At 41.3% G+C, this 23,314-nt stretch overlaps 2 protein-coding genes across 2 annotated transcripts; both read right to left on the bottom strand.

Annotated features, from left to right (window-relative positions):
* Nucleotides 1-6,749: 6,749 nt before the first annotated feature.
* On the bottom strand, nt 6,750-13,890 carry LOC115379542 (olfactory receptor 1D2-like). Its single transcript, XM_030080248.1, has 2 exons — nt 13,780-13,890; nt 6,750-7,598 (listed from the first exon to the last, which is right to left on the bottom strand). The coding sequence occupies exons 1-2, from the start codon at nt 13,888-13,890 to the stop codon at nt 6,750-6,752; spliced, it is 960 nt and encodes a 319-aa protein (XP_029936108.1).
* Nucleotides 13,891-21,128: 7,238 nt separating this feature from the next.
* LOC115379541 (olfactory receptor 1D2-like) lies at nt 21,129-22,088 on the bottom strand. Its single transcript, XM_030080246.1, has one exon. The coding sequence runs from the start codon at nt 22,086-22,088 to the stop codon at nt 21,129-21,131; it is 960 nt and encodes a 319-aa protein (XP_029936106.1).
* Between the last annotated feature and the right edge of the window lie 1,226 nt (nt 22,089-23,314).

The raw sequence follows: 23,314 nt of genomic DNA, 5'->3' as shown, positions 1-23,314 counted from the left end.
TGTAAGTTCAGTGGTTATCCTTGCCAAGCCAACACATGTCAAATCTTAAAATGTTGAGGGTTATTACCGCAAGATGTGTGCTTGCAGAGTTTGAGAGCGCTGTTTAGCTCCATCTCCAACATCCCCGAGAGTCTGTTGTGTTGCCAGTCCTGCTATTAATACCCACTGCGACTACAGCACGAGAGGACATGATAGCCAGGAAGACACTGTGTCGAGGCCAGGAGAAAAAAAAAAAAAAAATCCGTGGAGCATGTGACAAAAATCTGCAGTTTTAAAAAGTGGTTCACAAGGTAAAATACTGGTATCATCTGCCTTTCTGTTGATGGATTAATGAATCTATCATCAGGATTTATTGTTACTGACTATCTTTACATATAATTAATAGAGGTCAACCAATTTATTGGTTTGGGCAACTAATTGGCGCAGATTGGATGGTTAACAAACGAACGGTATCGGTGGAACTTGGCTCTGATTGTGGCCGATGGCTGACAGGAAGGAACTAAAATCATGAACCATAACCCTGTACAAAAATGACTTTGTCCTTCGGTAAGGGGGGCATGAATTAAAAACAAAAGTTTCACATGAGTAAACATATGAATAACATATTAATAAATGCTGTAAACCATAATGAAACAGTCTCATGAAGTAATTCATTTAAATTTGCAAAAGTCCAAAATAATACAGTGAAATTATTTAGACTGTAAAGCTCATCATTGCAGACAGACTCTGTTTCCTCCAGTAGTATATGAGGCTTCTCAACTGGAATTACAGACTTTGAGAGGAAAGAGTTGCCCCAAAGTTATAAAGAGCTCCCACCTGCTGACTTATTTTAGTTTAGTTAGCTTAGTCCCTGATTTATTTATTAATTTGAATTTGATGTTTAGTGATCCAATTTTATTTATATATTTAGGTATTTCTAACATTTGTTCCGTTTTTTTCAAATGCTATCCAGTTCCTAATAATGTCAAAGATAGTTCAGTTAAGACAGTGCAGGGCTCAACAGTAAGGATTTCCCGATGGCATGGGTCAAGTAAAATGCAACCCCGGGCATGTAAACCTAGCAACTCACTTGCCCGATCAGGCAAGTGGCTAAGAATAGTAAAAGTTAAATAGTTAAATCACGTATCATGAAGCTATTGCTGTCTCATCCCTGCTCCCTCCTGATTTCCGTGTCATTCGCTGCCAGCAGCATATTGTGTGTGATATGACAGTCTTTCTCAAAAAACAATAGAAGGCAGCAATAAGCCGCGGAAGCATCTACCTGTCGAAACCAACAAAGAAGTCTCAGATAAGATGGACGCGAAGCTGAAGTATGAACAAAAGTGTAAGCGAGAGTTTCAGGAGTCGTGGAAAATATGAATTTAGCTGGGTGGCATTAGAGGACAGTGAAACTCCAACTATGTTCTGAGCAGTCTGCGCAAGAGTTTGAGCTTTCACATAGCGCATGGTTTGGGCCGCGCTCTACGCTAGGTACAGCGCAGACAGGCGCAGAGCAGCGCGCATGTGCGTGGGTTTCACATGGCGCATGCACAGCACAGACTTCGGCCGGTGCAGCCATTCATTGTGTATGTGATCATGGGCTGCAAGGGCGCATCGGTCTGCACTCTTGCAAAGACAATACAGTATGCACATGTGCACTGCTCTGCACCCATCTGCGATGTACCCAGCGCAGAGTGCGGCCCAAACCATGTGCTATGTGAAAGCCGCTACTATACTGCATTGTCTTTGCAAGAGTAGTGCATATCTCATGATGTCAGTCATCTAGATTTCTAAATACACACAACTCCTGTCTGTGTAGTAAATCATTTGCTTCAGTTTACAACAGTATTGATCTTTGATTGCAGAAAAAAGAAAAAAAAAATCTTGCCTATTGTGGAAAGCAAAAACATCATAAATCTCTGCCAGTTTTTAAAGACACCTGGTATTTCCAAATTATATAGGCTAATAGTAATAATAGTAATAATTTACATGTTGTTAGTTAATGGTCAAAAAATGTGCCCCCCACCACCCGGTGCTCTTAAACTATAAGGCCTGTTGTTATTGGGAAACAAGGCTCTGCTCTGTCCAGCAGGCTAGATTATATTGAACGCTGCAATTTGAAAATTGAAAAACTCAAACGTTAACTTTCGCGGAATGTGTCCATAATGCTTCCACACTTGAGTTAGTAGTGGACACGGCTGTGGTGGCTCACCCACTGGCAGACTAAAAGTTATACGAAACCATGTCAGTTTCTTTTGCCCAGTCAACCTGAGTGACTGAGCTCTCATTTCAGATTTCAGATTTCTTTACTGTCATTGTATAAACATACAACAAAATTCAAGTGCACTCAAGGACTGGGCTCATATTTAAAAATGAGTTATAAAGAGTAATAAAATAGAAATAAAATTAATAAATAAACCCCTCCATTTCATTCACATTGTACACAATTGTACATTTCGTGCTGTGCTTTAGTCTGTTCCCATCATACATTGTACATGTATGGAAAACCATTCAGCGTTTAACTTCTACTTCAAACCTGTTAGAACTTGAGGACACAACTCTGCTCCAAACCACTGGTATAATGTGTGCAACGAACTGAAGCAGATACTGAGGGCTCTAGTTTCCCGGCGCAGCGCAGGGTGGCGCAGTGAGGCGCACCCCGCGCAGAGCTAGTTTCGACCAGCGCAACGCGCGAGGCGAACGGTTTCCAAGTTTCGCAGACGGATCTGCGCCGAGATGGGAGTGGCGGCGCAGCAGGGGGAGGTGTCGACAGATTCAGCTTGGCGCAGTGACAGTTTCGTGCCAAAAGGCTTCGCCGAGGTGCGCCAAAAGCTCGCCTCCTGAAACCACGTCTACTTTTGGCGCAAGGCGCAGCGTGGCTGGCGCAGTGGAAGTTTGGCTGACAGGCGGGCAGTGCGCACACGTCACCAAAACCTCACAGGCAGGTTTCCAGAATGTCAGGCACATTAACAATGCAATAAATACCCACAGAAACCACTATTCAATGCTACTATCTCAGTCAGCACATAAACGTATCTCCATATCGACTGTGCCGTCACAACTGATGTCAGATCAAAGGAGATTGGCACCGTTTGGCAGCGTAATGGAAACCCAACCTGATCACCTGTCAGTCAAACAATGTGTCCCATACAGTGATGTCTTTTTTCCAGTCATGGTGTCTGGCGCTGCCCCTGTTAACTACACAGTTTTTCTTCCATATATATTTAAATATTCCACTCAGGGTTTTCGTTATCCGGTAATCACCGGACTGTGACTGGTAAAATCTGCCAAAGTCCGGGAATTTTTAAATGTCCGGTGAAAATATTCACAATTTGAATTTTATTAAAACAGTCAATTTCCACGTAATTTTATTTATAATTAAAAAAAAAAAAAATAGACTGCGTGATCCCTGTCTCCGGTGTACCAGAGGGAGAGAGAGGGTTTTTTTCTGCAGAACTGGATCAAAACAGCGCAGCGAAGTCGCCTGGGGGAGAACAAGGTCACAAGACTGATGCGCACTGCAAGTTGCGGAGAGACACTTGAGACTTTTGATTTTAATTCAGCTGATGAATTAAGTTTTTATTGCATCTATTTGATTTCAAGTTGGCAGCACGCTGCGTTATTAAAATGATATGAGCCCGTTTTTTTGTTTGCAAATTGTAGTTGCAATTGTATGCAACGTTCATGTTAAAAGAGCACAGGCTTGTGCAATATTTATTTATTTATTTTAGACGTTACGCACATGAGTCAATTGACGGCACTAATTTTATTTGATACAGCCTGCTTTTCAATAAAAAGATGACGCTATAAATTGACATGCCTTGATATCATTCTTATATAGCCTGCATATAATTTTAAGCTCAGTAAATTCAGATAATATTTGACCGGAATTTCAAACATTTGTCCGGTAAATTGAAAACCTGCCGGTCACGTTGTCCGGTGCCAATTTTTTCTAACGGAAACCCTGATTCCACACATATCGAAAATGTAAAATGCATCGGTTCCTTGCCAGACTCTGGGCGTTTAGAACAGCGAATGTAAAAGCTTTCATGAACCGGATTTTGTTTTAATCTCTAGTGTGCTGTTGCATCAGTAAGTGATGGAGTCGAAAGTTGCAAAACAAACATGTAGGCTATTTATATGAATATGGCGAGGATTATCCTTTGAGGTAAAAACATTCATTAAAAATGGGGGCTTCACAGTAAAATTTATATTTGCTCGTAAAAATCAATAACTTTAACAGACAGTGACAGAGCTGGAAAAAAAGAGATGCGAGGCAGGTAGGTAATGGAAAGACAGGGGACTCAGGAAGACGAATTTAAGGATAGATGCATGGATGGATGGGTGGACAGATGGATGGCAGGTAGCTCCAGCAACATTGCAGCAGCCAAGACTGGCCTCACTGCGTGTGTGATGCCGCTGCTCTCTTCCTCCATGTCAAATGTGTAGACTACCACTACGCCTTCGCGCAGCGCATTTTAAAGGCGAGGACAGGGGCTCATTTGATTGGTTTAAAGTGAATCGGCTGTGTCAAACCCACACCACGCCTTCTCTCCTCCCTTGCGCCGGTAGGAGGAACGCCGCAGTAGTTGCGCCAAGGCGCACGGCGTGCCAAACTTGCAAAATCCACTTGGACACACCCAGTTGGCGCAGCGCAGCTGCGCCCGCGCCTCGCCGGGTCTGCGAAACTAGAGCCCAGAGAGAGTAAGAAACAGCTGAGAGGCTTTGGCAGGTGTATGGTATATAGTATATTTTATATTGTACTGTATTTGAATTATTTAGTAATTTATTGTGTAATTTAAAAAGTATTTGACAATACGGTTGACTTTTCCTGATCCTTTGGCTTTCGTGCTGTGAAAAACTGCTGTTTGGGGAAACCCTGATTTTTTATAAATTGCATCAACAATTTGGCAAATTCTACAGCATTCTGTGTTTTACAGTTGATGCCATTGTCAATATGCATCACAAAAATAATATGACCCTGCGCTCAGAATGATACCGTCAGTGTGACAAGCAGCTTATAATAACAAAAAGCCATATGTTTGTTTTGTTTGGGAGAAAGAAGCAGAAAACCGTTTGATTATTTTATTTTTGACTTTTTTCAACAACAATTACATGAAAAAGAAAAAAAAAACTGCCAACATTATCAGTTCCAGAAAAAAGACTTCCACGCCTTCAAGAAATAGTTTAGTGAAATTTCTTTGCTAAAACAAATCTGTTCCATATTAACAATAGAAAGCAGAGAGATAGAGACACCCCCTGAAACGTGGGGGTAATGCAGACTTCCAGTTGATTAATATGAATTTTTTAGGTGTAGCTGTGCCTGTCTTAGGGCCTTTTTTAGGTGGGAGAGAAACGCCCTCATTCTATCAGAACAACCAAATATTGGAAGACCAATTAAAAGTAGAATACCATTTGGACTAAAATTTAGCAAACCCTGCAAATTTTTGGCTTACCTGTCCTTCCTGCTCTTCAACAAGCACATAGCACATCACCTACACACAAACATCACTATATCACAAATCACAGTGCCATATTAGCCTGCTTTTACAGTGTAGGCTGTATTCATATGGATGCAAGGCACCTTACATCAATAGGGTCAGACGCAACTCGCCACAAAAAAAAAAAAAAAAAAAAAAAAAAAAAAGCAGTGAGAAAATAGTTTGCTAGAAAGGTTTGTAAAGCCATCTGGCTGCAAACCAGTACTTCTGGTAAACCCTGCATTTTATTTTAAAGTATTTAGTGAGACTGTAAGAAGTAATATAAACAATGTCCCAATCTGCATGTCATCTATATTATCTAAAGCATCTAGTATCTATAGCATCTAAACTCATAAGGAATAAATTATATAATCTTTTTGCTTGTTTAGCCTCTTAAGACCCGAGCTCTTTTTTGATATGCATATGATTCTATTTTGGCATATTGGACCCTGATAAGTATAACAACTATGCATCGTCTTTTTACATGGTGTAGTTTTAGAGAAAAATTATGTCCAAATATGTGGACACTGGTTCTCAATTTCCTTAAAACACAATAAAGTCGCCGTTGTGTAATAGAGTGCAAAAGTCTTTATTTCCACCCTGAACATTGCAGTTTTTGTCCTGACTGCTTTGTCTTGCATTAATAACACAAACATATTTTTGAACGTGTTTCGAATATCACAGTGCAAAAAAACAAAATGAAGTAACAACATTTTTGCCCCCTTTGGACAGTCACAGCTACAGTAAGGCATCATATGCTTGTAACAAAATATAAAACAAGTGTGGTAGGTAGTGTAAGGGTCCACATACGTGGCCAGACGTCCCTAGGTAAGTAGAATTAACTACTACGGTAATATAACCCAAAATGTGATGTCCACATATGTGTACGCCAGGTCCTAAGAGGTTAAATATCCAGCCAACATTAACTAGATACTTAATAGTAACTATACAATATCTATGTAGTCAATATCTATTAAATATTTTTTCTATAGTAACAAGAAAGTGCTGAAGCTGATGTAAAAGACAAGAATGTGTTAATTTCAGAAATCTCACAAAGGAAATCAGGAAGCATAACTGAGAAAGAGATCTTGATAAATCAATACTGTGTATCACATGCTTTTGACACTGTTCTGTAAAAAATGAACACAAATGTGCAAGAGAGTGTTAATTATAAATGAACCCTGTTAGAAACGCATTATAAAATACATTCCAAGTAATTATTACATTTAGAAAAGAAATGTTTGATGAAATTGTTGTTCTTTTTTATGAATAGGTTGACAGTTGAAGGTCTCATCTTTTTTGAGCTGCCTTGTCTACACACTTCTGATCTTTTCCTCTATCATGAATCACACCTAGAATTCTGTTTCGAATCTTGGTCAGTTTCAACCCATATATTAAAGGATTCAGAATTGGAGGAAAAATGAGAAATTGTATTGCCATGAAGTTCTGGAGGTTCTGAGATACATCTCTTGGCCCAAATCGCATATACATCAACTCTAAAAAAACAGCACAGCTATAAGTGAACAGTGAAAGTAAATGTGGTACACAAGTTTGCATAAACTTGCTCCTATTAGTTTGGGGTTTTAAGCACATTCTGATCAGATACATATAAGACCAGGCAATAAAATATGAATGGCTAGCATAAAAAGCAATGTTAAAATAAACAACAGCACTGTTTGCAGTAGTGGCAGAGCAAGCAATTTTGCCTATCAGCCAATTTGAACAGTAGAGTTTATGTATGTGTGAGCCACATAATTTGGACTGAGAGATTGTTATTGTGTTCATGAACATGCAATAAAGGGGTAAGAGCCAAGAGAAAAACACTAGCAGGGAGACTCTTTGTTTGGTCATTACAGAGTGGTACACAAGAGGTCGACATATTGCCACATATCTGTCATAGGCCATCACAGCTAAAATGGATAAATCACAGCCAGTCGAGGAGTAAATCACAAAACTCTGAAGCAGGCATCCTGCATATGAGATGACATGAGAAGGAGACAGCAGATCCATGAGGAATTTGGGGTAAAAGCCTGATGTCCCATAAAGTCCATTGATGCAGAGATTACACAGGAAGATGTACATGGGCTCGTGAAGGCTTTTGTCCACGATGATGGTTACAATGAGGACAATATTTAAAATCCAAATTATTAAGTAACATAACAAAGTGAGAGAGAAGAGAGTAACTTTTTGTTCCACTGTGCAATTTAACCCTAAAAGAGTAAGCAGTGATGTCACAGAGACATTATCCATTTTATGAGAGCTCACTCAACATTTTGTCCATATGAAGTTTGACAACAGTTAAATCTTGGAAATGTCCATCCCACACAGTGCCATTTCAGATAAAAACATTTGACATAGGATCCTGGGTTGCTGGAGCAGTAGAGAACATCTTGTGCTGTTTGTCTCTAGCCTTACCAAAGTGTTTGTTGTTCTTTTTAAATCCCCCTGCTCATGACAACAGGAAGCTGGGAATGCAGACAGTCCAATCAGTGCTTTAAGCTAAAAATATCAGTCAGTATGTCAGCCAATGTATTTGCTAGATCAGAACTGGCCATAATCCAGTGTACTGGCTATAACAGTTGAAGTAACATTAGCAGTTTGGCTTAGTCTAGCAACTATGTTGTAAATGAAGAACAAGCATTTACACCTCAAAAGAAAGGAAATTCATTCAGTACACCCTCATACAACTACAACTGCTGCAATCCTATGGTTACGTCTGCCCAAACAGCCTGTACTCACCAATAGGCAGATTCAAAGATTCTCTCAAGTAACCCAGTATTATTATTTGTACTTTATTGTCATATTTTTAGTCCTGTCAGATAGTACATTATAGCCGTCAGTCAATTTCAGGATTCCTATACCTTGAAACATACTGTGTACTGGCTATAACAGTTGAAGTAACATTAGCAGTTTGGCTTAGTCTAGCAACTATGTTGTAAATGAATACTTTCTGAATGCACTGTATATTGTCATATCGCACAGCCCTACCTACTCCTAATGAATAAGTCATATTACAATGGAAGCTGCAGAGGATGGCTGCTGGATGGAGACTGGTCTGTATTTTATGACACACTAATGGTTTTTTTTTTTTTTTTTTTTTTAATTCATAGGCCTTCTGTGATTAAAAATGCATTATCACAAGTTCAGGCCTAAGTGTGTAAGTGATGAAAACTGCTTTGACCTATGTAAGCCTAAATTCACAGTTTTAACTGGTTGCATCAGACATGACTGAATTACTGTAGGACCATTACATGTGACAGCAGTGTGCCCACCACCACCATCTTTGTCTCATTTTGTGACAGTTCACATTATAGTGCAGTTAAGTGTTTCACTTTGACACTATACAAGTGTTTATCCAATAGGCACACTGTAAAATTTTAGTTTGCTCGGATGGATACTTTTTGAGATATAGCCAATTTAGTGAGGAGGGTATGTGACGATTTTGGTGCAATTTTCACGCATCCTTATTTTCCCTCCATTTTCAGGTGTCAGTATCTCAAGAACTACACCACATAGGAAACTGAAATTTGGTGTTTGGGGTTCCTTTGAGCAGACAAAATGGCTGCCGGGCTAAGCAAAAAAATTGGTCATCCTGGCTCAGGTTAGTTTTGAGGTGTAGGTATAGGTTAGGTACAGAGTGTAAGTTAAGTTTAGTGTGGGTTTAGGTTTTAGGTTTAGAGTAGAGGGTTAGGGTAGGTTGAGTTTAAGATCAGGCATAAAGTAAGGGGTTAAGGTTAGGGTTAGAGCAAGGTTAAGGTTTAGGTATAAAGTGAGAAGTTAAGGTTAGAGTAAGGTTAGGTTTAGATGTACTGTAAAAGGGTTAAGGTTAGGGGGAGGTTAGGTTTAGGTGTAAAGTAAAAAGTTTAAGGTTAGTCTAAATCTATGTGTGTCTGTATGCATGACATCAGTGCACCCATACCTCTCCCCATTTTTGTTCCTAAATTTTGGGTGGCTATGGAACATTTCATCAGTAGTGTCACCACAGAATCATTGAGGGTTTCAGTCTAGAAGTTAGCAGTATGTTAATGGAGAAAATGAAAAGAGGCCATTGCAGTGAGAATAGATATATCACCTAGAGCAAATGAGTACACTACAAAAGCTTGAATAAGGCACCCAGCATATGAGATGACATGGGAGGAAGAAAGTAGATCTGAGAGGAATTTGGGGTAGAAACCTGTGGTCCCATAAAGTCCACTGATGCAAAAATTGCACAGTAGAACGTAGGTTTTCATCAGTGATGATGGTTATGATGACAGAAACATTCACAAATAAAATTATACAGTACCACAGCAAAGTGAGCCTTCCGGTGGGTATCTACCTCATCGTGGTAGGAAGGTTTGTGTGTCACAATGACCCTGAAGGCTATGCCATCTGGAGCTTTATGCTCCTGGCAAATTTAACCTTGGTGGACAGGCAGATGGAGAGTGGCCAGACGAAAAGGTTGGGCATGTGGCCAACCCCCCCACCCTGTAAAAACTTGTTTTACGGAAACTGAGATAATACTACCTTCATCTACAAGGCCCAAGCAGACCCGAGCCTCCCTGAAGGCAGAATGATCATCGATGGTGAAAGCCCACGGGAAGAATGGTCTACTTCGGCCAAACTGTCCGAACCATGTGGGAACCATCAAGAACAGGTCAGATCCTCCAAGAGATGAAAAGATACCATATTGATATTCTGGGGGTAAGTGAATGCCGATGGACTGGCTCTGGACACATTGTTAATAACGATAAATCCATTACTCTCTATTCTGGACACGATTCCACCCATACCCATGGCGTTGCCCTGATAATATCCAAGAAGAAAGCCAACACTCTAATGGAATGGGAACCTATTAGCCTTCGACTAATAAGAGCATGCTTCTTTTCCAAATACTGCAAACTAACCATCCTGCAGTGTTATGCACCAACGAATGAAGCCGACACTGAAATTAAAGATGACTGGTACTAGCAACTCCAATTTGCTGTCTCTCAGGTCCCCCAGCATGACCTGCTGCTCACTATTGGTGACTTTAATGCCAAAGTTGTTTGTGGTTGTTTGTGGTAACACAAACAACAGCAGAGTGATGGGTACACATGGATGTGGAGTGATGAATGACAACGGAGTAAGGTTAATCGACTTTTGTGCTACCAACAACTATGTTATTGGAGGGACCATTTTTCCGCATAAAACCATCCACAAACTCACCTGGATATCGCCTGAAAACATCAAACCAAATTGACCATGTGTATTGGAATTAAGGAATAGTTATTTAGCTTTTGCGGACTCACTAGAAAATGAGGCCTACGATATAAACACCCAGTGGGACTCTTTTAAAACAGCTTATGTCGAGTCTGCCACCAAAGTCTTGGGCATTAAGCAGAAGGGCCAGAAGGACTGGATACCACCACAGACATGGCAAAAAGTCTCTGAGTGGAAACACCTTAAAGCCCCTCCCCTGCAGATGATACCCTGAACATCAATGTTGGTCCCCCAACCGCAAATGAGATGCCATGAATATCGGCAAAGCTGCAGGTATTGATTCTATCCACTCTGAGATGCTAAAGGCTGACCTCCTAACATCTACAAGAGCCCTGACAATCCTTTTTAGGAACATCTGGAGTAGAGAAAACATTCCCAATGATTGGACCAGAGGCCTAATAGCCAAAATTCCCAAGAAAGGCAATCTCCAGAAATGTGACTCCTGGCGTGGGATCACACTTCTTTCCATTCCCTGCTCCCGACTGTAGAGTGATCCTGGACAGAATCAACAGTGTCATCGACAGCAAGCTCCGAGAAGAACAGACTGTTTTTCGCAAGGGCAGAGGATGTATAGATCAAATATTTGCCGTTAGAAACATCATAGAGCAATTCATGGAGTGGAATGTCCCCCTGTTTGTCAGTTTTATTGACTTCAAAAAGGTATTTGACAGCATTCAACGTGAAACCCTATGGAAGATCCTGCAGTCACATGGAATCCCCCAGAAGATTGTAGATATAATAGGGAGGTTTTACAACCACTTGGAATGCAGCTGCAATACCATCTCTGAGCCATTCCCTGTACGATCTGGAGTACGCCAAGGCTGCATCCTTTCACCCATCCTCTTCGTGACTGTCATTGATTGGATCATGCGCAAAACAACTGCTGATAAACATCAAGGCATCCAGAGGACCCTCTCCAGCCAGCTTGAGGATCTCGACTTTGCTGATGATCTTGCTGTCCTATCCACAAATGCAAAGCATCTGCAGGAAAAAACTGATCGGCTCAGCAAGTATGCTCTTCAAACAGGTCTCATTATTAACACCACCAAAACCCAAGTGATGTCCATCAACACCAGCACACATAGATAGATAGATAGATAGATATACTTTATTGATCCCAACCAGGGAAATTCTGGTGTTCCAGCAGCAACAGTAGAAACATACAATAAAGTTAACTAAAGAAAAAGAATAAAGGCTAAAAATATACAATAGAGACTATAAAGACTAAAGACTCAAAAAATACAATAAGGGCTAACCTAAGGAAAGGAGATACGAGATGTGAAAATATATATATGGAATGAGTATGACAATATACAGATGGCGCTGAAGTATATACATGATTGTATAGATTGTATAGATAAGGAGAGTTAGTATGAAACCAGGAGACTAAGAACCAAGTGGCAGAACCTGAACGCCCGGGACTGGGACAAGGAACTAACCGCCTTGATTCAGCCTCTTAAGGAATCCACTTCCCCTCCAGTCTGAAAAACAGTGTGAGTGTATATTAACTTAGGCTGTAATATACAGATAATAAATAATAAATAAACAGTTAAGGTGCTGAGTGATGGATAATAAATACACAGTTAAGGTGCTGAGTGATGTACAATAAGTACAGAAACAGTTAAGGTGCTGGGTGATGGATAGTAAATACACAGTTAAGGTGCTGGGTGATGTACAATAAGTACAAAAACAGTTAAGGTGCTGGTAATGCAGTGTTAAGAACAGAACTATACAGCAGACAGTTGCAAGTCTCTGTCTGACAGATGTGATTTGTTGTACAGTGTGATGGCTTGTGGCAGGAATGATTTCCTGTATCTGTCCCTTCGACAGCGGAGCTGTAACAATCTGTTGGAGAAGGAGCTCCGCTGTCTGTCCAGTGTGTGGTGGAGAGGGTGATCAGGGTTATCCATGATGGTTAACAGTTTGTTCAGTGTCCTCCTCTCCACCACAGCCTCCAAAGTGTCCAGTTTGCAGCCGATCACGGAGCCAGCCCTCCTGATCAGTTTATTGAGTCTGTTGGTGTCGCTGGCTCCGATGCTGCTCCCCCAACAAACCACGGCGAAAAAGAGTACGCTGGCCACAACAGACTGATAGAAGATCTCCAACATCTTGCTGCACACATTGAAGGATCTCAGCTTCCTCAGGAAGTAGAGTCTGCTCATCCCCTTCTTGTACACAGCTTCGGTGTTGGATTTCCAGTCCAGTCTGTTGTTGATGTTGACGCCCAGGTACTTGTAGTCCTCCACCTCCTCCACATCCTCTCCCAGAATACACAGTGACTGTGAAGCCGTCCTCTTCTTCCTGAAGTCAATCACCATCTCTCTGGTCTTGTTGACATTCAGCCTCAGGTGATTGCGTCCAGCCCACTCCACAAAGTTATCTACCACTGCTCTGTACTCCCCTTCTCTTCCCTCACTTATACACCCAACAACAGCCGAGTCAACATGCATGCATTAAGATAAGTAATGGGCCACTTGAAGTTGTTCACAACTTCGTGTACCTGGGATGTTTGATTAGCCAGGACAACGGTGCTCAAAAGGACATCCAGTGCAGATTTGGGAAAGCCCGCAGCACCTACTCAAGACTCCATAACATCTGGAAGTCCAACATCTACGACCTCAATACCAATATCCGCTTGTACACCACCCTGGTCAAGCCGGTTCTACTATATGGGGCGGAGTGCTGGCGAGTAACTAAAAGCAACATGCAAATTGTCAGCTGATTCCACAGTGGATGCCTGAGAAAGATCTGCCGCATATTCTGGCCCAATAAAATATTAAATAAGGAACTTTACAGAAGAACTGGCTCCCAAAATTTGATATCAGAAATCAAACACCATCGTCTGAAATAGCTTGGACATGTACTCCGGATGCCCCCAGAGCGGATCCCCAAAGTGGCCCTCAGATGGACACCGCTGGGAAAAAGAAAAAGAGGCCGATCCAGGATCACCTGGTGACGAACAGTAGAGGCGCAGCTGTCAGAGATGGGACTCTCATGGGGCGAGGCGCAGATGGCTGCCAAAGACTGGGATAGATGGAGGACTATCATTGATGCCTTATGCCCCATTGGGGTCAAAGAGGATAAGTAAAGTAAAGTACAGCAAAGTGAGGGAGAAGACGATGACTCTGTGATTCATTGTCTCATTTAATACTGACAGAGTAAATACTAACCCCATGGAAACATTATCCATTATGACAAAAAAGCCCTGTAAGTTCAGTGGTTATCCTTGCTAAGCCAACACATGTCAAATCTTAATCATTGAGTCCAAAATATTACAGTGAAATTATTCTGACTGTAAAGCTCAACATTGCAGACAGACTCTGTTTCCTCCAGTAGTATATGAGGCTTCTCAACCGGAAATAGGAAAGAGTTGCTTCAAAATTATAGAGAGCTCCCACCTGCTGACTTATTTTAGTTTAGTTAGTTTTTATCCGGTGTCAATTTTGTGTGTGTGTGTGTGTGTGTGTGTGCGTGGGAGGTGGGGAAGAGGATGGCATTACATCGGCCAATTAATCAGTTATCAGCTTTTTCCTGCCCTAAGCTATTATTATTATATCAGCCTTTATCGGTCGAAGTCTAATAATTTACATAATTTTTTTGTTGGTTAATGATTAAAAAATATGCCCCCCACCACCTGGTGCTATTAAAGGCCCCATGGTGTAGGTTATGCAACCTGAGCATCTGGGTTAAGCAAAACATTTAAAACATTCACTCTTGCTGATCCCTGGAGGGGCCGCTGCGTCCATGCACGCCGCCATCACAATAGCAATACAATGCCGGCTTCGTCTGTGATTTGGACTCAGAGTCCGGCTCAAATACGTACGGTTGTATAACATCACGCTCGGTGGTAGCCATGACAATCTTACATAAGATGATAACTCGCTTTCGACAAGTTTTCAAATAGTTACTGTATCTCGTTGGCTCTGTTTTTATCTCACTAACGACGGTCCCCCCGTCGTTATGCCATGGATTACACAAATGTTGTTTGTAGGCTTAAATAACAAATTTTCATGTCAAGAGTTTGACCGTTTATTGCGCCATTGTTCAGTTAAATGCTGTTGAGAAAACACAATTAGAAAGACTACATACTGTGTCGCGTATGTGACGTCACGTCATCGCCGTTTCCCTCCATGCAGATTTAAGTCAAGATGCCGGTGTGTTTTGTTCCCGATTGTCCACGTCTCCGAGGGCCGACGGAGCGCCGGGCCGGGCGGGAGGGCAAGTGGACCCCGCCGTCGGGCGGAAAAACTCAGAACCTCAAAAACTCGCCATGTCTGTTGTAGGCTTCCAGTGCGGGTGGTGACGTGTATCATTCGCACCGAGAGCAGCGAAGAGTTGTAGTTCACAAAGCGGGCTCACACAAAACCTAACATTATTAATATTCTTCGCGCTAAATTGTAGTCTTCTTTGCGTGAAAAATTATCTTTATATATCACAAACAACATATGTGAAATCCATGGCACAATTCAAATGGGACCAGAAAATAATTTTTATCTACCTATTGGATCGCATTCATAATTTTTTGCTTTTGAGGACCCATGTACGGGAAGTGGGTGGGCGGGACTTCACCACTCTATAGCTGGGTTTCAGTCATGTGGTTATGATGACGCGTGAAGGCGGCGCGATTTCAGATGGAGGGCAGGAAGTAAAAATGGAGAGAACATCTATGGAGGAAACCATTGCAGAGAGTCTGTATTGTACGGATTTAGATCCAGTTTCAAGACTAAAATACAATCAATTAATTAACAAATATGTTGGACGTGACCCGAATCTCATGAAGATGAGTGAGTTTTCGACAGAACTTAAAGATTTGCCGACAATCAAGGCTGTTGATATCAAAAACTATCTGGTCCTTCAGACATCACACTACACCAGACAGCAGATGAAAGCCTATAAAAGTCTGGAGGCATATAACTTTTTTGTCTGCGGGTGGGCCCACAACCTCGGTACCAAACGGCTCCACGATGATTATCGTTTGGTCTTCGCCAGGGTGAGTGTTTGTTCTTATATTGTTTTATGTGTTAAGATGCTAGCAGCTGGCAGTAGTGGCTATAATGTCAACAAACATGCAACACATCTTAACGACGACGTCAGCCTGACAGTCGTTTTAGTTTTTTTGTAACTGAGGTTGACCGTCGGAGCCCAGTCTACCGACTCAACATCCCCCAAAGCGCTAGGGCAGCCTAAAAAGACCCAATGAAGTCCATATTAGGCTACCAGTAACTTAATAATCATTACTAAGTAAATGAGCATTTAACAACAACAAAGTGCTATATAAACACAGCCACAAAAAACAATTTAGCTAGCTAACATACCTCTGACGAAGTGGTCGCTGCAGACACGGGCATTAGCAGACTGTGGTCCTCCCGACCGCAGACGTAGATTTAAAATCCACTTTTTACGGCGTTGTTCTGTGAGCTTTTTACATTTTTCACCTTTGTGAATGACAGTCTTTGGTACTCTATAAAACCCCTTTTCCTTTTCTCGGTTAGAACGTTTGGAGCAGCCGTAAACTACACAAAACATGGGCATTTTTTCAGACAGCAGATCCTCAGTAATTAAGCTACTTCAGTTCCTGTCCTCCATCTGAATTTTGCGCTCTCACGATGCAGCAATGTGGCGTCATGTGAAAGCAACCTATTGCCAGCCTTAGCAGAGCTCATGTGAAGCTAGCTTTCTATCATACTCAGCAGCTTTCTATCATACGTGAGTGCCCGCCCCCAGGCTGCGTCATCAGCATGTGACCCAATGAAATGAATGAGTTAGCTTGCGCGCAAATGGTCCCTCCCAGACTCAGGAAGAAAGAAATGTGTACAGGTAAAGAGAAAAACGAGAGACGGAGACGGAGTTTATTATGGCAAAACAGAGCAGCTTACTTGGCTTTTTCACCAAAGGACACTGTGTTGAGCAGGAAGAAACTCCTGCGGCCATTCCACCACTTGATTTGAACTTTGTAAAATCAGTGTAACCCACTGGCAGACCGCAGCACAAAATATCCCTGCACCAGTGTAAACGGACAGAGCGTTGCCTAGCAACCAACTACTCTGCGCTCAACTTCCTCGTTAAGTTGCATTTGTTTCAAGACTTTTGTAAACAAAATGTCAGACTTTGTGGTGAATTTTGATTTGCTGGGTGGCCTGAGCCTGGATGAGTGGTTGGAGGAGCTGCTTGGTGTCTGTTAAAAGACGCTGAATTCACCACCAGCAACAATGTTTTCGCCGGTGTGATAAAGAAACTCCGCCGAGAAGGAGGTGACAAATCTTCCCACCACCAAGCCATAACCGAGGCAGACTGCCAGAAGATGAAGCACTTTCAGGCACGAAGTTCAAACACACCTTGGGGGCTTGTCTGTAAAGTCTGGTTTGACATGCAGCTTCATTTGGGATGCAGGGCGAACACGGGCATCCGCAAATTAAAGCCCGACTCCTTCAGCGTTCGCCAAGACGAAATTACCTAAAATATGTCACCCTGAATGCACAAAAAATCACAAAGATGCTGCCGAAAAAAACATAGACAGCCTGCGGGGATTCATATATGAGCAGCCGGGTAACCCACTGTGTCCGGTGGCCTCCCTGGAGAAATAGCCTACCTCTCCCTGCTGCCTCCTGATCCACCTGTCTTTTATCTCCACCCAAAGCCGACACAGTGTGACAGCGCCGATGTATGGTAAGTTAACAGGATACTTTTATTATTATTGTTGTTATTGTTACATCCGACTTTAGGCTGCACTAAAACGCACCTGTTGCGAAACGCACGCCACCGTCCCTGCAAAGAGAAGTCCAAACATAATTGAGCACTATTTTAACAATTGCACTATTAATGGAAATATCCAATTCAACATTAACGAGCCCAAACAGCCTGATGTGACATGGTGATAGCGCTAGATGAAAAAGCAATCTTAGCGTCTGTGTTGCTTGGCAACCGTTCTGTCCACTCTCTTGCTTGGTGGAAGAATGAATAGTTCTCAGTTTTTCGTTTTATGAAAGCAATAAGCCCCTTGAAGCCGTGAGTTACAGTGATTTTACAGCTCCGCTGGGCGTCCTGCCTTAGGCATGGTGGAGGGGCGCAAGGGAGTAATTTCGCCTAGGGCGCCAACATAGGCAGGGCCGGCACTGATCTCAAGTGAGAAACGCCATCTCATTTTGTGTGCACTATTGCTGTATGTGCAGCTTAATGGCAATAAAGCTTGATTTAATTTGATTTGATTTTGTCGGGTTGATAAAACAGTTGGCACTGAAATGAGCCCAACAGACGAGCAAATCTGGACTAAAACCCTGCAGGACCCGTGAAACCAGAACCCTGAGTGTGATGTTACACAACCGTATGATCCCGAACCACAGACGGCAGGAGAAACCGAACCACCTCAAATCTGTTTATCACAGGATGTTTCAGAATGGCAAGTTATTTTTGTTAAATATGTTGCCCTGGGAGCCGAGGGGTACTGGCTAAGTTTGCTAGCTTGTGAGCTTGTTGGCCGGGGAGTTGAGGCTAAAGCCCAACACACACCGGCGGCGTCCGATGCGCGTCAAACAGCCGCCCCCATTACTTTCTATGTGTGTCCGCACACCGGTGGCGGCTAGACGCGCGTTGACGCGCCGCGCCGCTACCTTTTACGCCACTGTCCTATTTCCAGCGTTGACGCGCCTGAAAAAGCGTATTTTTACCCTTGCGGATGTCCATCCCAGCTTCCGTAGCTGTTCTTCTTCTCTACTTCTGTGGTTCTTTCCTGTATTTTAATGAAACTGTCAGTCAAACAGATCTAGTTTACATTACAAATAAGCGCTCTGCTGGTTTGAAGGATATATTGCGGTAAACATGTCCGTTATATGCACCGTTTTTTCCTGGTTTTCCATTTTAAACATAATTGAAACTACCGCACTACTTGATCAATAAGCTACTGCCCATCACTGGATATTATGTTATGGTAGCCTGTCAGACAATGCTGGTTGATCTGGTTGATTTGTCTTTTTTCCGTGGTATGTAGTTTTTTTTTTCCCAGTTAACGCCGATTGATGTTCTACAGCGCGGCGCTTCCAGTTTGTGTTGGGTGCGTCAGGTGACGCGTGTCACCTGACGCACCGCGACGCTACGCTGCCGGTGTGTGTTGGGCTTAACTGCCTAAGTTCGCTAGCTTGGTAGCTGGTTGCCTGGGGACGTAGGCGCTGTGGGCGGAGTCACTGACGTCAGGACAGACACTGACGCCAAGACTTACAGGAAGTGCAGTCCACTCGTTTTACAGGGACAGTTTCAAAAAACGCGCTGTGTACACTTCTCCATTTACATAGGTGAAATGCCTGGGACAGTATTTATGTGGCCCCAAGACCTTCCCTATCACACAAAAACAACGGAAATTTTTCAGTCCATGGGCCCTTTAAACTATAAGGTCAGTTGTTATTGGGAAACAAGGCTCTGCTCTGTCTAGCAGGCTAGATTATATTGAATGCTGCAAATTGAAAATTGAAAAACTCAAACGTTAACTCTCACACAGTGTGTCCATAATGCTTCCACACTCGAGTTGGTAGTGGACATGGCTGTGGTGGCTCACCCACTGGCAGACTAAAAGTTATACGAAAACATGTCAGTTTCTTTTGCCCAATCAACCTGAGTGACTGAGCTCTCATTTCAGATTTCAGATTTCCTTATTGTCATTGTATAAACATACAACAAAATTCAAGTGCACTCAAGGACTGGGCTCATATTTAAAAATGAGTTATAAAGAGTAATAGAATAGTAATAAAATTAATAAATAAACGCCTCCATTTCATTCACATTGTACACAATTGTACATTTCGTGCTGTGCTTTAGTCTGTTCCCATCATACATTGTACATGTATGGAAAACCATTCAGCGTTTAACTTCTACTTCAAACCTGTTAGAACTTGAGGACACAACTCTGCTCCAAACCACTGGTATAATGTGTGCAATGAACTTAAGCAGATACAGAGAGAGTAAGAAACAGCTGAGAGGCTTTGGCAGGTATATGGTATATAGTATATTTTATATTGTACTGTATTTGAATCATTTAGTAATTTATTGTGTAATTTAAAAAAGTATTTGACAACTTTTCCTGATCCTTTGGCTTTGGTGCTGTGAAAAACTGCTGTTTGGGAAAACCTTGATTTTTATAAATTGCATCAACAATTTGGCAAATTCTACAGCATTCTGTGTTTTACAGTTGATGCCATTGTCAATATGCATCACAAAAATAATATGACCCTGCGCTCAGAATGATACCGTCAGTGTGACAAGCAGCTTATAATAACAAAAAGCCATGTCTGTTTTGTTTGGGAGAAAGAAGCAGAAAACCGTTTGATTATTTTATTTTTGACTTTTTTCAACAACAAACACATGAAAAAGAAAAAAAAAACTACCAACATTATCAGTTCCAGAAAAAAGACTTCCACACCTTCAAGAAATAGTTTAGTGAAATTTCTTTGCAAAAACAAATCTGCTCCATCTTAACAACAGAAAGCAGAGAGATAGAGACACCCCCTGAAACGTGGGGGTAATGGAGACTTCCAGTTGATTAATATGAATTTTTTAGGTGTAGCTGTGCCTGTCTTAGGGCCATTTTTAGGTGGGAGAGAAATGCCCTCATCCTATCAGAACAACCAAATATTGGAAAACCAATTAAAAGCAGAATACCATTTGGATTAAATTTAGCAAACCCTGCAAATTTTTGGCTTACCTGTCCTTCCTGCTTTTCAACAAGCACGTAGCACGTCGCCTACACACAAACATCACTATATCACAAATCACAGTGCCATATTAGCCTGCTTTTACAGTGTAGGCTGTATTCATATGGATGCAAGGCACCTTACATCAATAGGGTCAGACGCAACTCGGCACAAAAAGGTTTGCACAGCCATCTGTAGTACTTCTGGTAAACCCTGCATTTTATTGTAAAGTATTTAGTGAGACTGTAAGAAGTAATATAGGCGGTGTCCCAATCTGCATGTCATCTATAGTATCTAAAGCATCTAGTATCTATAGCATCTAAACTCATAAGGAATAAATTATATAATCTGTTTGCTTGTTTAAATATCCAGCCAACATCTAGATATTTAATAGTAACTATACAATATCTATGTAGTCAGTATCTATCTAATATTGTTTCTGCAGTAACAAGAAAGTGCTGAAACTGATGTAAAAGACAAGAATGTGTAAATTTCAGAAATCTCACAAAGGAAATCAGGAAGCATAACTGAGAAAGAGATCTTGATAAATCAATACTGTGTGTCACATGCTTTTGACACTGTTCTTTAAAAAAATGAACACAGTGCACAAATGTGCAGGGGAATGTTCATTATAAATGAACCCTGTTAGAAACGCATTATAAAATACATTCCAAGTAATTATTACATTTAGAAAAGAAATGTTTGATGAAATTGCTGTTCTTTTTTATGAATAGGTTGACAGCTGAAGGTCTCATCTTTTTTCAGCTGCCTTGTCTACACACTTCTGATCTTTTCCTCTATCATGAATCACACCTAGAATTCTGTTTCGAATCTTGGTCAGTTTCAACCCATATATTAAAGGATTCAGAATTGGAGGAAAAATGAGAAATTGTATTGCCATGAAGTTCTGGAGGCTCTGAGATACATCTCTTGGCCCAAATCGCATATACATCAACTCTAAAATCACAGCAAAGCTATAAGTGAACAGTGAAAGTAAATGTGGTACACAAGTTTGCATAAACTTGCTCCTATTAGTTTGGGGTTTTATGCACATTCTGATCAGATACATATAAGACCAGGCAATAAAAAATGAATGGCTAGCATAAAAAGCAATGTTAAAATAAACAACAGCACTGTTTGCAGTAGTGGCAGAGCAAGCGATTTTGCCTATCAGCCAATTCGAACAGTAGAGTTTATGTATGTGTGAGCCACATAATTTGGACTGAGAGATTGTTATTGTGTTCATGAACATGCAATAAAGGGGTAAGAGCCAAGAGAAAAACACTAGCAGGGAGACTCTTTGTTTGGTCATAACAGAGTGGTACACCAGAGGTCGACATATTGCCACATATCTGTCATAGGCCATCACAGCTAAAACGGATAAATCACAGCCAGTCGAGGAGTGAATCACAAAACTCTGAAGCAGGCATCCTGCATATGAGATGACATGAGAAGGAGACAGCAGATCCATGAGGAATTTGGGGTAAAAGCCTGATGTCCCATAAAGTCCATTGATGCAGAGATTACACAGGAAGATGTACATGGGCTCGTGAAGGCCTTTGTCCACAATGATGGTTATAATGAGGACAATATTTAAAATCCAAATTATTAAGTAACATAACAAAGTGAGAGAGAAGAGAGTGACTTTTTGTTCCACTGTGCAATTTAACCCTAAAAGAGTAAACAGTGATGTCACCGAAACATTATCCATTTTATGAGAGCTCTCTCAACATTTTGTCCATATGAAGTTTGACAACAGTTAAATCTTGGAAATGTCCATCCCACACAGTGCCATTTCAGATAAAAACATTTGACATAGGATCCTGGGTTGCTGGAGCAGTAGAGAACATCTTGTGCTGTTTGTCTCTAGCCTTACCAAAGTGTTTGTTGTTCTTTTTAAATCCCCCTGCTCCTGACAACAGGAAGCTGGGAATGCAGACAGTCCAATCAGTGCTTTAAGCTAAAAATAGATAGATAGATAGATAGATAGATAGATAGATAGATAGATAGATAGATAGATAGATAGATAGATATACTTTATTGATCCCAACCAGGGAAATTCTGGTGTTCCAGCAGCAACAGTAGAAACATACAATAAAGTTAACTAAAAAAGAATAAAGGCTAAAAATATACAATTGAGACTATAAAGACTAAAGACTCAAAAAATACAATAAGGGCTAACCTAAGGAAAGGAGATACGAGATGTGAAAATATACATATGGAGTGAGTATGACAATATACAGATGGCGCTGAAGTATATGGATGATTGTATAGATTGTATAGATAAGGAGAGGTAGTATGAAACCAGGAGACTAATATCAGAAAAATATCAGTCAGTATGTCAGCCAATGTATTTGCTAGATCAGAACTGGCCATAATCCAGTGTACTGGCTATAACAGTTCAAGTAACATTAGCAGTTTGGCTTAGTGTAGCAACCTGTAAGGCATTTATAACTATGTTGTAAATGAAGAACACGCATTAACACCTCAAAAGAAAGGAAATTCATTCAGTACACCCCCATACAACTACAACTGCTGCAATCCTACGGTTGCGTCTGCCCAAACAGCCTGTACTCACCAATAGGCAGATTCAAAGATTCTCTCAAGTAGCCCAGTATTATTATTTGTACTTTATTGTCATATTTTTAGTCCTGTCAGATAGTACGTTATAGCCGTCAGTCAATTTCAGGATTCCTATACCTTGAAACATACTCTTTACTGATAGTTTATGCCATAAAGGTACCGAATTTTGCCCAAACCTACTGATATAATGTTTAAGACTCTGTGTGTTTGTGTCTCAGCAAACCAAAGTCCTGGTTACATGGTGACGGTTGACCACGCTGACCACGGCAGAGCGCCACAGTTCAATACATTACTGAACTGTACTTGGGTGGCCGTTAACATACCTGTAACATGTGTATGGGAAACACTGTATCC

This window comes from Myripristis murdjan, chromosome 21 (genome assembly GCF_902150065.1).
Source record: "Myripristis murdjan chromosome 21, fMyrMur1.1, whole genome shotgun sequence".
NCBI classification, from domain to species: domain Eukaryota; kingdom Metazoa; phylum Chordata; class Actinopteri; order Holocentriformes; family Holocentridae; genus Myripristis; species Myripristis murdjan.
This window is presented reverse-complemented; position numbering and strand designations above follow the sequence as displayed.

Excerpts from the sequence above, each read along its gene's own strand:
- LOC115379542 (XM_030080248.1), bottom strand. The coding sequence starts at position 13,890 with ATGGATAATGTTTCCATGGGGTTAGTATTTACTCTGTCAGTATTAAAT. Across the intron at positions 7,599-13,779 it reads TGTACTTTACTTTACTTATC|ATTTTAAATATTGTCCTCAT; the intron begins CTCTTTGACCCC and ends TTAATAATTTGG.
- LOC115379541 (XM_030080246.1), bottom strand. The coding sequence starts at position 22,088 with ATGGATAATGTTTCGGTGACATCACTGTTTACTCTTTTAGGGTTAAAT.